The following is a 15314-nucleotide window of genomic DNA, read 5'->3' on the forward strand; positions in this document are numbered from 1 at the left end:
AATCTAAGGGACAGCTACTTGAATAGAGGACTGTCCTCTAAAATAAAAGACGAATGGTCACCGTAGTTATCAGAAATGATCCGAGAAGAAAGAGAGAGAAAGACAGATGCAATTGTGTGTTACTCGTTACTCCAGTTGGCATTTGAATGTAGGCCGCGGTGACTTCGATTTGGTATTATCAGCGTTTATTAAATATTCTGGTAGTAATGATTTTCACTGGGGTAGCCCGTAACGATCGGCCCTCCTTCATAATGCGAGAGAAGGAGAGAAAGAGTGAGAGAGACTCCTCTCGACGTCAAATAGTCAGTATTCGATACAACGATACTTATTGGCTTGCACGTGGAGAGAAACCTTATATAGGAGTTCGCGTAGATGACGATACGAAATTTCATAGTTCGCAGAAATAAACTGGGATACTGGCGGAAATTTCCTCATCCCAAGAAGAAAGTTTGGGTGGCTTTTGAGAGTGACGCATTATAAATGACATTACATATAGATTAGTCCTTTCTTCTTCGACCTTTCGTCTTTCCCCTATCAAAAAAAAGATAATCAAATTTGTGCCTAAAAAAGAAGAAAAAAAGAAAAAAGGATTACTGAATTATACATTAAGCTGATATTGTTGATTTTTATTCGCGAAATGTAATTCTCGTAATAGAATATCGCAGTAAGCGTTTTGCCGCATCGTTTAGCGTTAATCTCGTCGCTTTAATGAACGAGTTAAACACGAAGGCGTGCAGATTAAGTTTTCCTTAACAGGGATGCCTTTGCCCATGTGCAAAGGCATAACATGAATATAATGTAAATTCAAACAAAAAAGTAATTATGCTTTAAGTGATTTTCTAAAATACATATATAAATTTAAAACTAAAGAGCATGCTGAGATTAGTAAATGTAGATATAATTGAATTTAATAATAAAAAATTGCTTGCAAAAATAATTCTCCTATTTAAATTATATACATTATGTATATGTATATACTGAAATATTTATATATTTATTGTAATGTTAAAAAATATAATATAAAACTAATATACAAATATCTCTTAAATATTTTTTAGAATATGTATATATACAGGGTGTTCTAGAATTATTGGACACCCTGTTAATTTCTAAGATTATTTGGAGATAATTTTATCTCGGCGAAAATGTTGAGGAAGATATCTAGTAAATAAGAAAATTATATTAAATTTCTACTAAAGTAAAATAAACTACCTGGAATTAAATATAAAATGTGGTTTTCTTAATATTTTATTTTCACAGGCTTAGTTTGCGACAAAGTCTTTATTTTTAATCGTTTGTAATTTTAAAATTATTGGTGTCTTGACATTTTCGCCGAGGAAAAGTCGTCTCTAAATAACTTTAGAAATGTCCCATTAACAGAATGTCTGATTTTTTAAACACCTTATATACATATATTCGTGGAATTAAATTTATTATAAAGAGGAAACGAATATATATAAATATATATATATATATATATATATATATATATATATATACACTGTTGAAAATTTCAAAGATAATAAAAAACTTTTATAAATAATTTCATAAAAAATTTATATATAGAGAGAGATTGAGAGAGAAAGTGTATGTTGCTCCTCTACTTGATTCACATGGTATTGATTACTTCAAGAATATTCTTTTGTTTCTGTTCTGACATAAATAGACAATGATACATATATATGTCAAGATGCATCAAGGTTGCTGCTCTGTAAAAAATGCATCTTATTCCAATGCATACTGGCACATTCATTTTTTCTAAGATCTATATATATATTAGCATTAATTTATAATTTTCAAAAACAATATGACTAATACTTATTTTCCAACAAAGATCCATTAATCAGTACCAAGTCACTGCAACGAGGAATATTGCACACGTAATGTTGTATTTTAAAACAGTGATGCAATTGCATTGCTAGATTATTCTTATCAGTCTTTAAAATATATATTGTTGGAAACTTCAAAGCTATTGAAATATATACATATATTTTTCTTCTACGTAAATATTCTCTCTTTCGCTCTTCCTCTTTAAAATAAATTTAATTCCACAAAATATTTAATATAAAAATTCACACGTTCTTATTCAGTGAGAATTGCACAAGCACACCTATATGTATATATGTATGTATGTCGCATAATAAATATAAATGTAAAAATAAACTTTGAATGTATGTGTATGTTTGATTTGTGACAGACACTGTACCTACACACACACACACACACACATACACATAGACGCCTACACAGAGAACAAACGTCCGCCCGTCCACGCACTTTCCTATGACAGACAGAGAAAGGCGGCAGCGGAGGTCTCGACGAGCATACAAATGCGGCGTAAGACTCACCGGAGGAAAACGGGGCGAGCACCTCCTGTCGCTTCTCCATCGCTCGTTTCCACCGCGTTCCTCTCTGGCGCCGCTCTGTCCTCACTTTCGCGATCTGGATCCTCTCTTCCTCGACGACCGCACGCAGACTGCAAACAGTCGAAATGAGAATCTCGCCTAAAAAAAGCGGAAGGAGACGTTGGCGAAATCGCGCTTTCGGGAAACGCAAGCCGAGCTGTCTGGAGAAATCTCGCTCAAATTAGAAAAATACGAAAAATTCGTAATCGCGCGAGAGAAGGAAAAAGTTATATATATATAAATATATATATATATATATATACATACGCGGAATGAATCGAGAAAATGAGCAAAATATCGAGTCGCGCTTTGTACGAACTCGCGCACTTGATCGCGTTGTTGGGGAGGGCGCAGTCGTATTGACAGGTGGATCGCGCGGCTTCGCGGAGGATACGTACCTAGGGGGAGAGAGAGACAGAGAGGGAGAGAGGTGGCGAATTCTATCCTGCCATTTGGCTGCGCGTCGCGCGCGTTTTTCACGGCCTCTCTTCTCGTCTTCCACGTCTCCGGGTCGACTTCGGTTCAGTAGCGCGAGCTAGAAGTGCAATCGTTGTCTCGCATCCTCTCGCAGGCCCAACGTCAACGACACGATCAAGGCACGTCGACCATTTTGTACTGGTCGCAGTGACGTATCACGGTTTATTGTGCGCGTCTACAAGAGGGGGCTTCTTTATAAAAATTCAAAATTATTTGAAAAATATTTCGCGCGCTTGTGGAAGCTATATTTTGACAAAATGCGCAAATTAAACTTTGTTTTTTTTTAAATCAGGGAATTTTGAGCGCATAAATAAACGGATTGAGAAATTAACTCTGAATCAAGTTTTTAATAAGTATGGAAAAATTCAGAAATATTTTAAAAATATGCTAATGGAAGCTAAATAGCTGTCAAAATTGACAGAATACGTAAATTAAATTTTGTATTTTAAATTGAAGAAATTTGGAACGCGTAAATAAACGGTTTGAAAATAACAAGTATTATAGGTGCCCCTTTCAAAAAATTCAGAATAATTTAAAAAATATTCTGCGCGCTAAATGAAAGCTATTTTGACAGAATACGTAAATTAAATTTTGTATTTTAAATTGAAAAAATTTCGAGCGCGTAAATAAGATTGAAAAATAAATGCTAAATCGAGTGTTGGCCACCCTGGAATTTTGCAGAATTGTGTTCGAAAAACTTCCTGTTGCGTTTGATTGACCAATCGAAAGTAGAGAATTGTTTCGTCCTGATTGGTTGGACGAGTGTCATTTCATTTTGACAGATGGATTTTCGAACACGACTTACGAGTTATCGGAGTACCGATAATATAGATGTCAATACGCAGAGAGCTGTCAGAATTTGTCAAACGTTATCACGCTCGTTACGTAGATATGTGTTCGACGATTTGAATCGCGAAACTCGGACGCGATAAGTCAGCCTCTGCGAATGCATTTGTTGAGCGAATACTGAATACAGATTTATTTCTTTATACTTTATCTCGTAATAAATCGGCATAACCTGTTTACGCGCATATACGTGCGATTTTAATTACTCGCGTTAATTAACACTCGGTGTTTTCACTATTGCGAGACTTTTTCGCGACTGTATATCATTTATCGCAGTACTATGAAGTTACACGATGGAGCTCTCCGAATCGCGTAATCTCGTTAAGGATTTAGATTTAACCCTTCAACCGCGAATCGCTCCGCGATACAAGATCTGGCTTCCCCTCGCCACACAACAGGTGAGTTATAAGCAAAAATTGATATCAATAAAGAAATACACCTATTCAGAGCTTGACTCAATTGTGATTGTCTCTCTTACATAATTTGCAATACGATTTTTCAGTTGCAACTCAGAAGTTTAGTACAAGTAATGAGTTTTAAATAAAAGTTGATATCAGTAAAGATACATCTTTTCAGAGTCTTTGACTCAAATGCGATTGTCTCTTTTACATAATGTACAATATGATTTTTCAGTTACGGCTCAGAAGTTTAGTACAAATGAGTTATAAGTAAAAGTTGATATCAGTAAAGATGCAATACACCTTTTCAGAGCTTTTGACTCAAGTACGATTGTTTTTCTTACATAATGTGCAATATGATTTTTTAGTTGCGGCTCAGAAGTTTAGTACAAATAATAGGCCATAATCTGAAAGCCAATGTAAATGGAGAAGTATGTTGGTTCTATTACACGCTGCATAGATCAAGCATGTCGTCTCCGTTGTATACCAGCGAGGCCATCGACAATGCCAATCCAAGGTGGTCGAGTCTTGAGGTGCCCACTTTGCATGCCACAGGTTACTCAACAGCCAGTGGTGAGCGTTATTGTCTGTTAGTACAATGAATGTTATGTTTTCTTGGCATAAGTATGTACATGTTGTTTGTCGTTGTATCTGCAATGTGTCTCACACTAATAAAGCTTGTTTCATTCTGCTAAGAAATAATCCTTGTCTCCATGAACAGAGATTATCCTAAGAATCTGGAAGCGTTCAATGCCGGGTGACAATACAGCTGATGTAACCCTCTTCACCTGGGGAATATCTTTCACCGGATTAATATACATCGGTCCTAAACTTCCAACTAATTTAGAGAACATCCTAAGAGAAAACTCTTTGATATTCCATTTTCAAGGTGGATATTTTGCTCCCGCATACTGCTTTCTAACAAGTCCGGAATTAAAGAGATACCTTTACATGAATATAAATGTGTCCGAAGTTAAGAGTAGCTATACTGTGAATAAGCTTAGCAGTTTAAGAAGCAAAATGCAGGCACTAAAGCAACAAACAGAATCGGTGCAAGCACTCAGAGTACGCATCGCTTCGGGTGATGACTTTCATACTCCCAAATATCCACAGACAACTTTGAATCGACTATTGCAACCACGGAGAGTGAACAGGGAAAAGAAAATGGAAATTATGAAAATACGTAAAGAGCTAGAAATGGCTAAATTTAGGACGAAATTATTAGAACAAGAGAGGGCGCGAAAAATGGCGGAAATTCGCGTATTGAATCAATTACACACTAACATTGTAGAAGAAAATCAAGATCATGGTAGGTATAATTAGAATATCCGATGTATGCATGTCTGAAAAAGCATAAAAGCATAGAAAAGATAATAAAGAGATTCATCATTTTTCAGGTTCTGATTTGATGGAAAGATATAGAGAGCTGAATAAAGATATGGAAAGGCTGAATGAATGGCGACAAAATCACATGGATAGAAGGGAAACGTATTTGCAAATGAGTAGCCAACTTGCGCAAAGACGACGACAGTTAATTTCAGAATTGAGTTTAATATACTCGATTAGACAGGTACAACTCTAGAAAAAAAATAAATATCAAAATATAATCAAATGGTTTTAACACTCTTTTTGATTTCAGGATAGTTTTGGAAAATTCAGAATAAACGATGTTTATTTGCCAGACAGCGAAGAATTAGAGTTATCGAATGACACCCAAGTAGCTGTGGCGTTAGGTTTCGTCGCGCATACAACGCAGATGATTGCAAATTTTCTAAATGTACCGACCAGATATCCTATTATACATTATGGCTCGCGCAGTAAAGTTGTAGATCACATTATAGAAAGTTTACCCGACAACGACAGACAGTAAGGTCATTTCGAAATTATGTTTATTTGTAAGTGTAACAAAGATTTATAATAACAAACCATATATTTTTAGATTTCCACTATTTGCTCGAAGTAAAGACAAATTGCAATTCCATTATGCTGTATATCTGTTGAATAAAAATATCGCGCAACTTCGATGGTATTGCGGCCTCCCTACCGCCGATTTAAGAGCGACGCTACCAAATCTCGCTACGCTAATTAACATAAAACCCAACCAGATGCAGTATGTATTTTATAGTCTGGTATATTATTGAACACATTATCTAATATATGTTCATATTTTTATTATTATTTTTTTGCAGCATTTATCTAATGTTATTTTGTGTGTTTATAGCTTGGACGATTCGAAACGAACATTTTCTACTTCATCTTTGGACACTGAAGGTGGTAATAGTAAACAGAATCCACCTCTTACTCCACCACTTCAAAAAATAATTTTTGAGAAATGTCACCGCTCCTCGCGGTCGATGAGTCAATTGAGGAATATCAAGTCGACGTTGGGATCTTCTTTGGATCAGGGTCTGGATAAACCTGTGCAATCACCTGCCCTGGGTAACCAATCAAAGCGTATTTGTAAATCAGAAGAGAGTGCCATTGACAATAAAACCTTGGTACTGGCTAAAGACAGGTCAAGTAATAGCAGTAACGAGACGTTAAACAGTGCCATTCTGAATAATATCGATAATATAAGTCTTAAAGATAAAGATAATTTTGTCGAAATTAGCAATAAGGTTGTTATTGAGAATAATATCGAAATTATGATACCTACATCGGTTTCTAAAGCGAGGAATGTTGCGGATAGCATGGAAAGTAGTTCGGTGAGTGTTCGAGATAGAAGCTCCAATTCTATAAGTAGCTGCGAAATGGCTCTCAGTAGTAGCCAAAACGATGCGGATGATAATTCTAACGATTATCATGCTAGAAGAGAGGGAAACGATGATAATGTGTTCTCGATGGATAACAGTTTGAGAAATGTCAAAGATGCGATAGATAGTGTTTTAAGGAATGGCGAACACTCTAAAGGATATAATTCCAAAGACGACGTTCCACAAAATTATGACACGAGTAGTAGTACAATTATGAGCGAACAAAGTGTTCAAAGCTCGCTTACGGAAAATGCCATTTATAGCAGAGAAGGTTTTGCCAAATCGTGTTTATCTTTGGATGATGTGTGTACTTACGAGGAATCAAAACAAAAGCAGAGAACAAATTCCATTTGCAGTTATCCAGAAGAATATACAAAAAATGCTGCATTACAACAAAAATGTAGCTTTGAGTCAACGTAAGTAGATGTAATCTACTTGTACGTTGTGTATGTGTTTGTGTATGTGTGTAAATTAACAATTTTTTTACACGTACATAATGGCTTCTTTTAGAGAGGATAGACCGAATTATCCTCAACATGTTGAGAAATGGCCTCAGACTGTTGTAAAAAACGAACCAAAGAAAGTAAGAAATTTTAATAATGTTAATGTTAATGTTAATTTTTAATAATGTTATAGAGTATTAACATAGTATCTATTTCATTCTAGGTGGATGCGAGATCAATTTTAAATACATCAAACTCAGACTGCTATTCGTACGACGAAGTGAAAACGCAGTGTGACATTCAAGCGTCGAGTGAGTATATAGATATCATTAGGCGTAGTTCGGAGAACGTGTGCGCGCGCACAGAAGCTTTAGCTAACAAGAAAACTAGTTTCAAAGTTATGAAACCGCGTCTTTAATATCTCTGCCTACATCACAAAACTGTGCCCTAATAATAATATGTATAAGCACCAAAAAGTCACAAGAAGACACGTTCAGTTCATATGTCAGAGTTACATGCGGCATCTCTTTCTTTTTTATGTTCATTGTACATAATTATGCAAAATAATATAAAAATATAAAAATTTTACTTAAAGTTGAGTTTTTAAAATTGTAATTATAAAATGTTACACATAAAAAATATTGTCTTTTAGTTATTTAAAAAAACAAAATAAATCTTTATGATAAATTACTTGTTAATCTTGCAATGCAGAGATGCGGAAAGAATTATGTATTTTGCGTGACAAATATAGACTAAATTATACATATATATAAAGTAAAACTAAAAGTTATGTTGATATATTATTCTACAAATGTTTCTTTTTGTCTTTTCGTGTTAACAACTTCGAGAAATATTATCAATAATGACAATGGAGATATTATTGAATATAACGATACAGTTACATACATAATGGTCAGTAGAAGTGATAGTTCCTCTATGACTATGCATCTTTTTACATGTGATATACAAATATGAAGACGTTATTATTTTATGTATTTATGTTATTCACACTTATGTGAAACTTTAGTTGAACAGTAATTTTAATCAATGTCTATATGTCAAAATTTTCTTGGTTTCGTTAGCGAGATGTATATATGTATTGATACACTTGTATTAAGTTGCTCTATTACTGTAATATATCAGAAACATTCATATTGTTATTATCTCTGTACGAAGGTATTTTTATTAAACTGAGGTGATATATAATACACAAGGTTTGTACATACATTATAGATATTCTTTAGATTTTTTCACTGTACTTATAGCTCATGTAATTAATTAATATATTTAGTTTATGTTTATGATACAAGAGCGATATTGAATGCATCAATATAGATGATTATATTTTTGCCATTGAGAATGTCAACCATAAACTTATGTACGAGGACCAAGCGAAGTACATAAAACCATATAATTGCTTAGCGAAACAATCGTGTAATTAATTTGTAACCTAATTAGATAAATGCAAAAAAAAAAAGAACCCGAGAGAATTGTTTGTAAAACGACTTTCTTGCGAAATTTGTTAATAACTGAATACCGCAATGTGATAAATAAAGAGATTGTATATTCCAAGAGATAAAGGAGAAAAGTTTTGTACCTTATTTGCACGTTTCTAAATTTTCTTTATCTTACAATAAGTTGTACTAGCGGATTCTGCTTCGTAAAACTTGTAATATTAATTAGTAATATTTTGTAATAGATATTGTTATATTTACTCAGGCAGGAATACGTAAAGATTACAGCGACTTAAAATTGCGCATTTTTCAATTTGTGATATAAATGTTATATGTAAATATTTTATATAACACACATTTCATTATTTACGATTATCTTAAATTTCATTGCGCTGACATTATTGTATTGATAACATTTTTACATACGTTTTATATTTTGTTGCGTTTCTTTACTTTGGATAAATTGCAATCGCCAAGTTTTTTTGATGGAAGAAGAGGTTCTAAATATCGCTGCTGATTTTTCATATTTCTCAAACCCATTTTACTGATGGTATCTTTGTACTCCGAACAGCCTGCAAATGGCTCTCTCCAGAAGGGGCAAGTTTCTGAAACTGCGATTATAATTAATTCTTTACTGTTCGCGAAGTTTTACGCAGATTTTGCATTGCTTTTTCATTAATTATCTTTTAATTACCTTTTAAGAGCTCTATCGTCTTAGTAGGTTGAATTGTCGGGCTGTCCATAGCCGTATACCTGAATCCGATAGGATCTGTATAAACTTTCAAATCGACGATTGGCGGAGTAATAGATAATAATTCAATCGGTGCATCCACCGCAGCCATTAATGACCTGTATTGCGTAACAGGTAGACCTAGCAAGATATGATTACAGTACTCAGATTTTCTGAGAGAATAAAGGACAAACCTGAAAATTTTTAGAGCTTTGTTTCAACATATTTCCAAATCAGTTTGCGACCAATATAGAGATTGCGACGAGCAAAATAAATAATTCTGTGACTATCAGATGTTTATACATATTCTTATAGTTTGAAATTAATTCGACTATATTGAAACAAATCCTTGATTTCATATAAATAAATTCCGGATAAAAGGTTTTGTTGTTTTTGTACAAATTCTCACATGAGACATTAGATATTAAAATATTAAATAAATAATAAAGAACAAAATTGAATTTTGGAAAAATGAATAAAGCTACCCATCATTTTGATGTCATAATAATTACTGTGGCTATCTGGGTATAAATAATAAGTTATACTTGAAACTATCCTTTAAAATAAAGAATGGATGGAAGGATGGTCACCCTAAAGATGATAAAACAATGGAGATTTTTTTTAGACTTATTCCGACAATTTTTCAACAAACATTCAAAATTAACTCACCTCTCTTTTCGTAATCCGTCTTGTAAATGCTCTTCATCGTTTCGTCCATATCGCAAGCGCTATCCAACATCGACGATGTGAGAAGCATCATTTCACGATCGACTCTCATTAGCTCATTGTGAAGCCGACGTTCCTTCTCGGCCAACTGCTTGTATCTTTAAAGAGAATGACTTTAAAACGATTTGATAGAAAGCTATATGTACCTATGTGTGCAAATTATTAATACTCAAACATACTTATTTTTATGTTGAGATCACTTTACTTCAGCGTTTTTTAATAGACACATTTATTTAACAATAAGAATTTACATTTATTTAAGTTTTATTTTTTTAAAGATAAAAGATTGAAGACTTTTTATAATTTTTTTACTTGCGTGCAGAAGTATCTTTTTAGTGATAAAAATAACTCATATTGAATCAGCAAGCAGTCGCACTGCGTGTCCATGATGTTTGTATCATATTATCGTTGATATTGATTGGTTTTATCGTGTTATAATTTTATACAATCTGAATAATGTACACTATAAACAATAATTTATCTTTATTGATAATTGAATTTTAATACAAAATTTTGAGAACGAAAGTGATCTATTTACAGATGTCTGTTCAGATTATTTATTTAGTAAATAACTTAAATATTTTTACTGCTTTAATAATTTATTTGAAGAGATAAACTTTAATTATAACATATGCAGAATACTCAAAATTACATTTTAATAAATAAATTATTTTAATAAACAAATAAATTATATTTTAATAAATTGATCATTTTTTCTTCTCCAAACCTCAAATTTTTTACAATTAAAATTCAATTAAAATTAAAAATAAATTATTGTCTATAGTGTACATTATTCATTCAGGTTTGTATAAAACTAACACAGTAAAATTAATAATCAATATCAGCAATAATATATGATGTAACATAAATCTCATGAACACGCATAGTGTTTACTTGCTGATTTAATATATGAGTTTTTATCACTAAAAAAGATGTTTTCGAATAATCTGCAGATAAAAAAATTATAAAGACATCTTCAATAATCTTTCATAAAAAAATAAAACTTGAATAAATGGGTTTATTAAAAAACGCAAAAAAATATATATAACTGTGAAGTGATATTAAAACATGTACAAATATGAATCTAATAATCTGCACATGTCTGTATATTAAAATTGAGATTCCTAAGTAACAAACTGACGTCATTCGACGTCAACATAATGTACGTTTGCAACCTGGGTTGCCATAAATATGCTCAAAAAATTGGAGTTTACCTGACTTTCTTATTTTTCAAACCGTGAACGTCACATTTACAATCCTCCGGCTCAGGTCTAGGAAGATACAATTGAGTATCGATATCTATCGGTGGTGGTGGCGGTTCTAAAGCTTTTTTTGCACGGGACCAATTCGGGAAATCTTGTTGCATTACGCTAAGAAAAGTTTGCGGCGCGTTCGACATTTTACATCGAATTTTTGCTGCGATCTCGCGAGGATCTTCTTCGAAATTAAATTGCAATTCCTGCGCACCAAATGGAATTTTCAATATCGTGGAGTGGAAAGAAATGTCTAAGCGGGACTAGGCAGGGGTGGATCCATGCGGGATAAAGTGTTGCCGGGATCTCGCAAAATATTAAATTTCAATATTCCTCGGAACAGCCAGACGACGCATTCTTTCACCAACACGATCAATGTAACTGTTGCTTTATAGAGTGCATAATGCAATACTGCACTCGTTAATGCAATTACAAGGCGCCCGAGGATTGGCTCAGCTGTTTTTTCATCGTTCATCTTATGTAAACATATATGTGTGTATTTTAATTATATCTCTTACGTGTTGCACGTGAAATTTAAATCTCTCAAAATTAGCCAAACGGATGATGTCAAACTGTCAACTAATTAATTTTGTGGTTACATATTTCTACGTAAATAATTATATCGAAATACACAATGACAGATCATATGATCTGAAGTAGGCGATATTTTTCTTATAAAATTTTTAAATAAAATTTGAATAGCAAAACGCGAATTCTTTCCTCTTTCTTACGATTTATCTTTTTTTTCATTTATTTCTTTAATAATTATACTTTATGTTTTCTTCAAAATATATTTTTTGCGCATTGAAGAAATAGACGAATTATTAATACTCAAATTTTCAGCCTTCTACATCATTTTATTCAAATTGAATCAATTACAAATCATATGCTTTTAATTGGATGTAGTGCAGTGCTGATATTGAAGTGGGAAACTTTTTCTCTTCGCGTGATGCAGTTTAATTTTCATAATAGCGTGGCCGATTTTGTTGATGCTGTCCTGATATTCAGATTTCCAGGATGGTAACTTCTGATGTATCTCGTATCTTTCCTTATCGCGTCTGAATCCATTCTTCAGCTTGTATTCCTGTAATTTGTGCTTTACTTCATCTCTAGAAGGAGAGGGATGACAAGGTTGCGGGCAATCGGTCTCTATCATTATTTTTATCGGCATACGACATCGCATTTGCTGATCATTTACACGGATGCTCGCGTCCTGTCTTAGGTCATGACGTTGCTTCATACGTGTAGCTGCTGAAAGAAGAAACGTAAATTCGTGAAAAAATAAGACACGCAATATTGATCACGAGCAGGGACATATCGATAAATCCGACATGTGTGCATTTAATAATCTCCGCAATATTTTGCAGATATTTTAATCACGCTCACCGGGATCGCTGTAATGCGCTTGATACGTCGTTTTGAAACGCTCAGCATCCGTTCTCGCTGTTTTTTCGTCCGAACATAATTCATCTAACAGCTTCTTATCTAAATCGGGACGTTCGTCCTCGATCTTTAAAAATTCGGAATTTAATCGCATTATTTTATCTACAATTAAAATCTATATTTTCCGTACTAATTTCTTTAAAATAAACTAAATTAATTATAAACTATTTAATTTATTTATTAGTACAGAAATATTAAATTATATTTAATTATAAATAAAATAAATTATATTAAGTAGAAAATAAATTATATTATATTTAGAAAATAAATTATATTAATTATTTAATATTACAATTATTGAATTTATTTTACAAACATTATTTCCGTACTAATTCTTCTAAAATAAAATAATATTACAGAATTAGGAAATTTAAAAAAAAATCTCGAATTGATATTTATTTAATTTATTTAATTTATTTAATTTCTCGGTATCGTACCAAATTAATGCACAACCAGGAAATTTCAACGAAAAATTCATTCTTCCTTGAAACTGACGCACTACCATCCGCGTCTAGCTCTTATACTAGCCATTAAAATTTCAGTAAAATAAATTATATTACACACAAAATTCTGAGAAAGTAAAATTCTAAATATAAATACTTTTTTCATGAAAACCCTGGCTGGCCATTCGAGTTGCACTGCAGCCACGCGAAGGGGTCCAGAAGGAACCTTAGGAACTTTCGTCGAGATGAGCTCCTTAGGCACTCGTATCGAATCGGTACAGGGGCAAAGTTTAATAGCGATCGGCTTGGTCGGTGATTCAGTTTGACATACAACTGGCTCTTCACGACCGTAGTCCTTCTGATAGGTCGAGACATAGTGATTCTTCTGATTCATTATTTTTTATATTCGGACGAAGGAACGCGAGAAGGAGGAAGAGGATATTTTACGAAAATTTCTTTACTCCCATTGCTGTTGCACGCTTTCTTGATCCTTGTTCGGCACCATTAATAATTAAATGTTATCAATATTATGAACGTAAAATTATGTTTATAAAAAATGATCCATTTTCCTTTACCTGCCAATTCGTTGTTCACATCTTGCAGCGATATAGAGTTATCACTTTAAATTTCCATTATATCAATTTTTAAAATGTTTATGCTTGTTACTTTTTAATTGTTGCCATGATAAATTATTTTACAATTGTGCGTTTACATCGTTGTTACTGGAAAATGTTGTGCATCTTTCTGGCCAAAATTTCGGTTGGACAGCTTAACCCTGATTGATCGTCGATTTGTCAAAAAGACGCTCTTCAAATTTTTTTGCGTTACTAATTTACTGTAATTTAATTTATTAATCAAATATATAGATATAGAAGATTAATTTTTTCATTGATTATCACAAAACACATAATCGAGAAAAAATGTTAATATAAAATATTAATGAGAAAAGTCGATGTTTAAATTTCAATTTTTCTGAATTCACTATAATTCAATGATAAAATGATTTTGATCGTAATAACGGATAGGGTAAATAAGCTTCGTCTACAGTAAATATTCGGATCGAGTATTACATGTTCGCATTTGTCCGTATTATTACAAACAAAGGCGCAAAGTAGCAATAAAAGATGGCATCGCGAACTGGAAATTATTGTGTTTGGCACGATGCCGATTTGCGAGAAAACTAATTCATTTTCGAGTCGAAACGTCAAGTCAAGAGCGATTGTTATAATTAACACGAACCGGAGTTGAGCCTTAATTATTTTCAGATTTCGATCTATTATCTCTTCTGCTCCCGTTTACATGCGTTCAAATCTCTCTCTTTACATGTCATGTTCATAGAAACGAAAAAATCCTTGTAAATTATTCGGCCGATCAAATCAACGATTTGTACATCAAATAAGATAATTACCTCGATAATGATCAGATTTGAAAATCGATTAAGAACGAGAGACCACCTATTTGATCGTCGTTTTACACAACGTTTTCTTTCTCATCCGTGTTTGGCATCGGTCCAGAGGCAACAGATAGTTCAATGTAGAACTGACGAGACGACGAGCTCGATATGCTTCTAGGCCACAGCCGGCAAAGGACACGTTCGTTTTATTTAGAGATTATATACATCGATTAAAAATTCACGGTTCCATTTCCGGAATTGCCCTGGAATTTGCCTCGCTCTATCCTTCCATTAGAGAGGGATTTATTGAAATCTTCTCCTTAATTAAATCTTTGCCAATAAAATTCACAAGCAATTTCGCGTCCAATTAACAACGAAATCAATTTAATACATTTAGTAAATTTAATAAATTAGCAAATTAGCTTTACAGGTCTCAGCCAATTTCAAATTGCATTTTTCATTATTTTTAGCAAAGAATGTTATATATTTTTTTCCTCGACAACTAATAAGACATATAAATCTATATTATGAAAGACACAAGACTGAGTCA

The 15314-nt window shown here is 33.0% G+C and overlaps 4 protein-coding genes across 13 annotated transcripts in view; 1 reads left to right on the plus strand and 3 right to left on the minus strand.

Moving 5' to 3' along the window:
* Positions 1-3031, minus strand: part of cyst (rho guanine nucleotide exchange factor 18 cysts) — a 23082-nt gene extending 20051 nt beyond the window's left edge. For 8 of the 10 annotated variants that reach the window (XM_029311788.2, XM_029311794.2, XM_029311793.2 and 5 more), the window contains exons 1-2: positions 2804-3031; positions 2349-2476 (exon numbers count right to left, since the gene is read on the minus strand). In XM_029311788.2, coding sequence (XP_029167621.2) covers positions 2349-2388 — 40 coding nt within the window. In that variant the 5' untranslated portion in view covers positions 2389-2476; positions 2804-3031. Of the gene's footprint in view, positions 1-2348; positions 2505-2672; positions 2766-2803 lie in introns of those variants that run through there. The other 2 variants (XM_029311782.2, XM_029311783.2) reach the window with 2 other exon arrangements.
* Uvrag (UV-resistance associated gene) lies at positions 2762-8896 on the plus strand. The gene is made up of 9 exons (XM_029311795.2): positions 2762-4126; positions 4495-4699; positions 4848-5435; positions 5524-5696; positions 5766-5992; positions 6066-6236; positions 6348-7295; positions 7390-7462; positions 7546-8896. Exons 1-9 carry the CDS (start codon positions 4022-4024, stop codon positions 7738-7740), a joined length of 2685 nt encoding a protein of 894 aa, XP_029167628.1. The 5' UTR covers positions 2762-4021; the 3' UTR covers positions 7741-8896.
* Positions 8371-11694, minus strand: LOC114938010 (uncharacterized). The gene is made up of 4 exons (XM_029311718.2): positions 11447-11694; positions 10176-10330; positions 9471-9647; positions 8371-9387 (listed from the first exon to the last, which is right to left on the minus strand). Exons 1-4 carry the CDS (start codon positions 11629-11631, stop codon positions 9206-9208), a joined length of 699 nt encoding a protein of 232 aa, XP_029167551.2. The 5' UTR covers positions 11632-11694; the 3' UTR covers positions 8371-9205.
* A 683-nt stretch (positions 11695-12377) lies between these two features.
* LOC114938031 (uncharacterized) lies at positions 12378-13765 on the minus strand. The gene is made up of 3 exons (XM_029311755.2): positions 13529-13765; positions 12872-12995; positions 12378-12736 (listed from the first exon to the last, which is right to left on the minus strand). Exons 1-3 carry the CDS (start codon positions 13763-13765, stop codon positions 12378-12380), a joined length of 720 nt encoding a protein of 239 aa, XP_029167588.2.
* Between the last annotated feature and the right edge of the window lie 1549 nt (positions 13766-15314).

Source organism: Nylanderia fulva, unplaced genomic scaffold (assembly GCF_048542155.1).
Source record: "Nylanderia fulva isolate GAGA-0341 unplaced genomic scaffold, ASM4854215v1 Scaffold4, whole genome shotgun sequence".
Classification (NCBI taxonomy): domain Eukaryota; kingdom Metazoa; phylum Arthropoda; class Insecta; order Hymenoptera; family Formicidae; genus Nylanderia; species Nylanderia fulva.